The sequence below is a fragment of the Arachis hypogaea genome, chromosome 1 (assembly GCF_003086295.3).
Source record: "Arachis hypogaea cultivar Tifrunner chromosome 1, arahy.Tifrunner.gnm2.J5K5, whole genome shotgun sequence".
NCBI lineage: Eukaryota > Viridiplantae > Streptophyta > Magnoliopsida > Fabales > Fabaceae > Arachis > Arachis hypogaea.
The window spans coordinates 102,371,260-102,380,264 of NC_092036.1; the positions used below are offsets into that span (position 1 = coordinate 102,371,260).

Genomic DNA, 9,005 nt, shown 5'->3' on the forward strand with positions numbered 1-9,005 from the left:
ATAAATGCATGAATACAAGGAATAATGGGACATATAGATTCAAACAAATCAAAGATCACATTCATAAAAAGAGAATAATGCACACAAGAAGGAAAATAAGTGGTTATAAGATGTAACCACATCATTAGGCTCAAATCTCACTTGCTTGTGTTCTTAGCTCAAAAGCCATGTTCCAAAATAAATTCTTTCAAGCAAGTTCCACAAATTTTCTTTTTCAAATTAGTAGGTTGCCCTAAAATGGTTTCTTGGGAAAGAAATCATCACTCTAACCAAGTAGTCCTAATAAGAAGAAGGTAGTAAAATATGTACAAATTCTAACTAACATGCAACCTATCATGCAATGCAATAACTAATCTAACAAAGAAAACTAAGAATTGGTGTTGAAAAGGAAATTGTTACCCCTGGAGATCGGTCGAACGACCTCCCCACACTTGAAGATTGCACCGTCCTCGGTGCATGCAAAGAAGAGCAGGGTGGACGGGTTGCTACAATTGATGAGCTCCTCAAATGGTTGTGCGGATGACTTGTTCGTTGCCCCATTTAAAAGCCTTTCCGTTTCCTCCTTTCTTGGTGGCCAGCCTAAAAGGAGAGAAAAAGAAAGAAAATTAAGCCTACAACAAAGGTATCAAAGTAAATAGAACATAGGCGGGGGCTAATGCCAAATAAGAGTATGAGTCTCTACTACATGGTAGCTACAACATGTAGAGGAGGAAACAATAAGAGAAAATGGCATATCAATGATACTTGATGCAAGAGTAAGGTCAAAGCATGAAGAGCATGATGAGCATCAAGTTCGAACAAGAGAGAGTGGGCCATGAAAGACAATATAAGGTCATATCAATGCACAAAGAACACAAGTGCATAAAAGATTGAGCATTGATTTGAAGAGAAACATCACCCAACAATATGAAACAAGTCAAGAAGCACCAAAGTAATGCAATGAATCCTCAACAATTGAGTAGGAAGATGCAACACCATTATTAAAATGACTAAAAAAAAACGAAACATGCTACAAAAACTAAATGAAAATGGGAAGAGTAGAAGTATGCGAATGTGATAAGCAAAAGAAAATGGAAGGGGAGAAAAAAACTTTTTTTTTTTACCGACGCGTGCGCGTCATGCACGTTTACGCGTCGATGGGTATATTGGTCGAAGGACGCGTATGCGCCAGGTGCGCGCACGCGTGCGTCGAGTTAGGCCGGAGGCATAGTGTTGGCCCAAGTCTGGCACAACTCTCGGGTAAAAGTACCGGGGGTGCAGATTGTGCAATCGACGCGCGCGCGCACAGTGTGCGTGCGCGTGCATTGCAAATTTAAGATCATGTGCGCGTACGCGCCAGGTGCGCCCACGCGTACATAGACTTGTGCCTTAGGCCCAATGTTCGCACAGTGCAGGCCTAACTCTCGGGTTTTTAGCTGGAGGTGAAATTTTGCATCCACGCGTACGCGTACAGTGCGCGTGCGCGTGGGTGGTCGAAAAATGCTCAGGTGCGCGTACGCGTTATGTGCGCACACGCGTGGATGGTGTTCTGTTTTTCAAAAAAAATTTTTTTCTAAGTTCTTGCACCAATCCAAGCTTTTCAGTCCTCCAAACAGCTACCAAAACACCATAGAACCTTATTCAACATACTATACTACTAACTAAACTCAATAAAACAATAAGAACAAGAAATTAAACTAATTCTACCAATATGTACAAAGAAAGAAAATGAAAAGATGTTACCATGGTGGGGTGTCTCCCACCTAGCACTTTTATTTATTGTCCTTAAGTTGGACTTATGGGGAGCTCCTCATCAAGGTGGCTTGTGCTTATATTCATCTTGGAACTCCCACCAATGCTTGGTTCTCCATTGTGCCCCAAGATTCTTCATGGATTGAGCCAAGTCTTGATGGAGTTCTTCACAAGCTTGGGGCTCCCAATGTTGATCCTCTTCTTGTGATCCGGGATCCCACACTTTATTTTCACACCCGTCTTGAGGTTGATCATCATTATTAGTCCATCCGGGTGGTAAGTAAGATGAATTCTCTATATAGTGGCCAACAATCCTCCTAGACCCATCTATTTGAGCACTACTCCAACCTTTATATCTCATGTTTGATGCATCAACCATGATGAGCCTTGATTTGCAAAGCCAACCACGAAACATCTTTCGCTTACGCTTTATCCCACAAAGCATCCTAAGTTGACCGTCCGTATCAAGCAAGCCATACTCAAGTGGGACAATAAAGCTAATATAAATGAATTTTACCCACTCAAGTGAAGGTGTAGATGGCAACCTAGGCAAAGATGATTCCAAGGTTCTTGACAAAGCATATTCCACCCCCATCCTCCTTTTTCTAAGGATCTCCACCTCTTCACAAGATTTCTCTAATTCAATCCTTTGTTCATCAATACTATCTAAGCCTTTTCCCTTAATCAAACTATAATTGGGAGGGTGAAAGAAGTTTACCTCCACAACATTTTCAAATGCACCGGGAGAAGGTTCTTCATGCTCAAAGGATTCTTCACCACTAAGACTTGATGCTTGATCTTCATCACCAAGGGAACTCAATCCTTGTTCTATCCCATCCAAGTCTTCATATGGAGTATGCCTTGAAAGGTGTGCACTTTCCTCCCTAGCATCAATTTCAATCATCTTGGAGGGGTTTTCTTCAACTCTATGTTCTCATGGAAGCTCCGCATCTCCTAAGTCTTCTACCACTTCTTCCTTGTCTTCAACAATTAAAGCTTCCTCCAATTGTTCCAATACAAAGCAACTTCCCTCATTTCCCACCGGAGTTTCCAATCTCTCCTTCATGCTATATTCTTCATTTGATTCTCCACATGTAGCCATGGGAGTTCCTTGAGTGTTCAAGCATTGGGAGGCTAATTGATTTGTTACCGCATCCAAGGCGGCCATGAAATTTTGCACATCCCTTTTCATCTCTTCTTGCCCTTGAACAAGAACACCAAGGGTTTCATCCAATAGAGGTTGGGGTGGGTGGAAGGGTTCCTCATTTTGGGGGAAGGGTTCATAGTAGGAAGATGGTTCTTCTTGGTAGAGTTGTGGTGGTTCAATATTCTCCACTCTTTCCACTTGTTGCACAACACACTCCATGGTTGCTTGAAATTGATCCAATGCTTCCTTGAGACGATCCCTTGACTCTTGTTCCTCTTGGATATCATGAGTAGGACCATAAGGCTCTTGGATTGAAAGACATGAATATTCTTCCATGGGGGTTGTGGTGAAAGGTAGAATTCATCTTGTGGTTGAAAATTTTCATATATTGGGGGTGGTTCATCTTGGTAATAATATGGAGGGGGTAGCTCTTGAAAATGTTGATGTTGGAATGGTGGTGGCTCTATGTGTGGTTCATATTGCTCATATGGTTGTTGGTAGGATGGATATGGATTAGGGTCATATGAAGGTGGTTGGTGAAAAGGGGCTTGTGAGTGTGGTTGGGGGCCATGTTGAGGAGGGGGTTCATAAGCATATGGTGGTGGCTCTTGAAAGTCACAAGGAGATTAACCATAGCCATTGGGTTGATATGCATCAAAAAATGGCTCTTCTTCATAGTGCATTGGTGGAGGTTGTTGCCATGAGGATTGATCATAAGCATATGGCTCCTCCCACCTTTGATTGTCCCATCCTTGATGCATCTCTTCATTGAAGTTCTCATCACCTACAACATAGTTGTAATCACACTCATAGCCAAAATGAGAATTCATGATAGCAAGAGAGGGAAAAAGAACAAAAATAGTAACAAATAAAGAGAACAAACTAAAAACTAACAAAGCAAAAAGCAAACATATTCACAATATTCACATATATACAATAACCAATAACATAACACCATTGCAACTCCCCGGCAACGGCGCCATTTTGATGATTAGATTTTTGACGGTTTAGAATTTCACAAATGAATTCTCGTCGAAGTATAGTCTCTAAACCAACAATAATCCTCTCATACAAAAATTTGTTTGTCACAAGTACAAACCCCTAAAATCTATAAACCGAAGTATTTAAACCTCGGGTCGTTCTCCCTAGGAATTACAATAAAGTGTCTTGTTATTGGTTGTGAGTTATTTTGGGGTTTTTGGATAAGAAGCATGAAAAGTAAATGGCAATGAAAATAAACTAAAAACTATAAAAGGCTCTTGGCAAGGTATGAAAATTAGAAGTCCTATCCTAGTTATCCTTCTCAATTGTGATGAGAATTGTTCATTGCTACCACTTAGTTAACCCTTACTAAATGAAGGAAAGTCAAGTGGATGAATTGACTTGAGCCACAAGTCCTAACCAACTCCCAAGGAAAGACTAGCTTTAGTGCACTCCAAACCAATTAGCAATCTCTCCAATTACCAATCAACAAAGGAATTAGATAACTCAAGTGTCACTAATTACTCTACCTAGGCCAAGAAGAACAAAATCTATACTATAACTAGAAGAGGCATTTCAACAAACACATAAAAGGCAATGAAAGTAAACAACATAAATTGCAAGAATTAAAAAAAGAGATCTAACTACAAAGGCAAGAGATCAACAATAGAAAAGCAAAGAAGAACAATTATTATGAATTACCTCTTATTGAATTGAAAGAAAATGGAAGGAACAATAGTAGATCTACAACAAAGTGTAAGAACAACATAAAGGAAATTGCAATAAAAGAATGGAAGAAGAATGAATGTAACAACAAGGAATTGAGAAGATAGAAGTAGAAGAAGATGAATTAAAATCTAGATCTAAGAACTAAACCTAATCCTAATCCTAATCCTAGAGAGAAGTGAGAGCTTCTCTCTCTAGAAACTACTTCTAAAACTAATCCTAATGAGTGTGAATGAACTAATGGTAACTAAATTGTGTTTCCCTCTTCACTCCTTGGGTTAAATAGCATCAGAAAATGAGTTGGATTGGGCCCACAAGGCTTCTAAAATCGCTGGCCACGTTTTGCTTCAAGTGGACTAGGTGGCAGCAACGGCGCATGCGCGTACTATGCGCGTGCGCGCCACTACACTTGTAGCAACTATGGCAAATCTTATATCGTTTCGAAGCCCCGGATGTTAGCTTTCTAACCCAACTGGAACCGCATCATTTGAACCTCTGTAGCTCAAGTTATGGTCGTTTAAGCGCAAAGAGGTCGGCTTGACAGCTTTCCGGTTCTTTCATTTCTTCATGAGTTCTCCAACTTTTCATGCTTCTTTCTTCATTCCCTTGATCCAATCTTTGCCTCCTAAACCTTAAATCACTTAACAAACATATTAAGGCATCTAATGGAATCAAGGTGAATTAAATTTATTCATTTTAAGACCTAAAAAGCATGTTTTCACTCTTAAGCATAATTAAAGGAGAAGTTATAAAACCATGCTATTTCATTGAATAAATGTGGGTAAAAGGTTATAAAATCCCCAAAATTCAATACAAGATAAACCGTCAAAATGGGGTTTGTCACTTACACAGAGTGGAGGCTCAAAGAAAACCAAGGTTAGTGCAATTGGAGTATACTCATCCTCATCAAACCCAGATACACCGTTGGCAGACGAACCTAGTGTGGACTCTCCCGTTCGTCCACAAGGGAGCAAGCAAAAAGGTAAGGGAAAAGCACAAATGTCTGAAGATCTTAGCAAAAAAAAATCATCGGTTGTTAAAAAACTATCTCTCATGGAAGATATTAAGAATGTTAGAGAAAAAGAACTCATGGATAGGGAAAGAGAAAGAGAAGAGGAGAGGGCACATAGAGCAAAAGTTATGGCAATGAAGGAGAATGAGTTACAAATTCAAGCAGCAATGAAAGAACAAGAATTACAAACTCAAGCGGTAATGAAAGAACAAGAATTACAAATTCAGAGGTATATTAAAGAAATGGAGATAAATGCAAAAGAAAGGAAAATGAAAAGGATGGCTAAGGAAAGAGAAAGAGAAATGGATATGCAAATACTTAATGTTGACATGCCTAAAATGAGTGAAAAATGACGAGCTCTTCATGAGATTGCATGTGAGAAAATAATCGCGAAGTAGTTTACTTAATAGTTCCTTGTATTCGTAGAGTTACGTAGTATGTTCTTATTTTTATTGCGTATTACTGGTATGTGATGTAGTCTGTTTTATTCATTTCTGATGTAACTTTTCAAATTAGTCAATATTATTGTGCCGTTATTGTTCATGAAAGTGACAGTTAAGTAGCTGTTGCAAAACTATCCGTTAAGTAGCCGTTGTAAAACTAGCCGTTGAGAAGTAAGTACTTGTTGCAGACACACTTATAAATATCAACTATCAATGACTCTGCAACTCTATTTTAACTCTTGTTTCTCACCTCGAAAGAATACTAAAAATTACATTTCAAGATATGGCTAGAAATTTTGATGATATGTTTAATGAGGCTTTGTATGGCAAAAGAAGATGGCAAGATAACACACTCATAGATAATTGGATCGATGAGTGTTTATTCAAAGATTCAGAAGAAGAAGAAGATTATCAATAGAAGCTCTATCCCAACTCCTTATAGATAGATCAACAGAGATCGAGAAATAGGATATGATCGCCTTTTCCAATATTACTTTGCAGATGAACCGGTGTATAATGCTGACATTTTTCGATGGAGATTTCGAATGAGAAGACATGTGTTCCTTCGGATAGTAGACGCTCTCTCAAACGTCTATTCGTATTTTCAACAGAGGGTTGATGCAACTGGAAGAAGAGGCTTGTCATCACTCCAAAAATGTACCGATGCGATACGGATGTTAGCATATGGCGTAGCAGCTGATGCTGTTGATGATTATGTGCACATTACAATTAAATGCTTGGAAAATTTGTTTAATGTGTCATTTCGGTGTTCGAGGATGAATACTTGCAAAAACCAAATCCAAATGATGTACGACGCCTGCTACAAATGGCAGAGGGTCGTGGCTTTCTTGGCATGTTGGGTAGCATTGACTGCATGCATTGGCAATGAAAAATTGTCCAAAGGCGTGGAAAGGTATGTACATGAGTGGTTATCGTGGGGTTGCAACCATAGTACTTGAGGTTGTAGCATCTTCAGACTTTTGTATATGGCATGCGTTCTTTGGAGTTTCTAGTTCAAATAACGACATCAACGTGTTAGATCGTTCTCCAGTGTTCGATGATATTCTAAATGACCATGCTCCGGAGGTAAATTATACTATTAATGGTAATAATTATACTATGGGATACTATTTAGCAGATATTATTTATCCTGAATGGGCCACATTTGTCAAATCAATATCAAAGCTAAAAGGGGAGAAACGCAAGTTATTTGTACAATACCAAGAAGGGTGGTATGCGAAATTGTGATTCACACTTTTCACAACTCCGCGTAGTTGACCAGCAAGTGCACTGGGTCGTCCAAGTAATACCTTACGTGAGTAAGGGTCGATCCCACAGAGATTGACGGCTTGAAGCAAGCTATGGTCATCTTGTAAATCTCAGTCAGGCGGATTCAAATGATTATGAGGTATTGATAATTAAAAGAACAATAAAACATAAAATAAAATAAAGTCGCTTATGTAGTTCCTTGGTGAGAATTTCAGATAAGCGTTTGGAGATGCTTTATTGCCTATGAACCTCTGCTTTCCTACTGTCCTTGTAACAACCACCCCTTCTAGAAACAAAAATTAAATTCGAAATTCGAAAGTCAGTTGGGAGTTGGGTTTAGAATTTTGAATTTTATGGATAGGAATCTAATAACTGCCTTCCGTTTGAATTTAAAATTATCCCAACCACCCTATCACCAAATGTATATAAATAGGGGTGCACTTATAGGTAGAAAATCACTTCTCTCAAACACTAATCCTCTCCCTTCTCTCTCTACAAAAATATATTCTGTGTGCAAACACAAGAAACACAAGAGGCAAGCTCATAGGCAACAAGGAAGCGTTAGAAAAAGTGTAGGGAATTATGTTTTTTTAAAATGCTTGGCATGTGTTATGTTCCATTTTTTATTTTCTTCCATTCACGAATGTTATCATGGCATTAATTATCTTTCACTCATCCTTTATTCATGTTGATCATGTCTGTCCACCATGTCATTCATGTCTTCTTGAATCGTTAGTATATGTCTCCTTGTGATGTTCATTCAATTATTCACTATACTCATTTTGTGCTCTTTCATATAATTATGTTGTTAATATTCCCTTAGATCGAGAGTACATGCCTTCTTATAATGCTTATTCAATCTCCCATATTATTATATTAATATTTTCTTAGGGCTGAGAGTACATGCCTTCTTATACTGTCTTGTTCAACATACCATATTCTATTATATGCATATGTGTGATCTCTTACATGGTTATATTATTATTTATAATATTTTAATCCAATTATTTAATATACCCTATTTTATTATGTGCATCTATGTGACCTGTTATATTATTATATCATTATTACTCCTTTAAAGCAAAAAATACATGCTTTCTTAAATATTTTATTCAAACATCTAATATACCCTATTCTACTATGTGCATATCATTATGTCATTATTACTCCTTTAAAGTCAAGAGTACATGCTTTCTTAAATATTTTATTCAAATATTTAATATACCCTATTCTATTATGTGCATATTATTATTATTACTCCTTCAAAGTCAAGAGTACATGCTTTCTTAAATATTTTATTCAAATATATAATATACTCTATTCTTGTTATATGATCGTTGCACCATTATATTACTCCTTTAGGATCGAGAATACATAATTTCTTTAATATTTTGTGCAATTATTTAAAATGCCCTATTTTCTGCACTTTGATATGACCTCTTTCAATCCATGCTATTATATTACCAAGGTCTTTTAATTAGAAAATCTATACACATGCTAGAGTCTCATGATTTTCATATCTCCCTTTGTTATCACAATTGTTCCTTTTCTTCCAAGATCTCTTTTTATATGATTTTTCTCTCGTGTATGTTTAAACAACCTAATTGTAAATTGAACGGAGAGAATGATCCTTCGGTAAGGGAAGGTGACCCCCAAAGACAAGATAATCGAGATGATCCTTTGGTAAGGGAAGGTG

At 37.7% G+C, this 9,005-nt stretch overlaps 1 protein-coding gene across 1 annotated transcript; it reads left to right on the plus strand.

The window, feature by feature from the left end:
• The first annotated feature begins 5,415 nt into the window (after nt 1-5,415).
• Nucleotides 5,416-8,189, plus strand: LOC112761193 (uncharacterized). Its single transcript, XM_025808171.1, has 4 exons — nt 5,416-5,461; nt 6,542-6,895; nt 6,993-7,126; nt 8,133-8,189. Exons 1-4 carry the CDS (start codon nt 5,416-5,418, stop codon nt 8,187-8,189), a joined length of 591 nt encoding a protein of 196 aa, XP_025663956.1.
• Nucleotides 8,190-9,005: the final 816 nt, after the last annotated feature.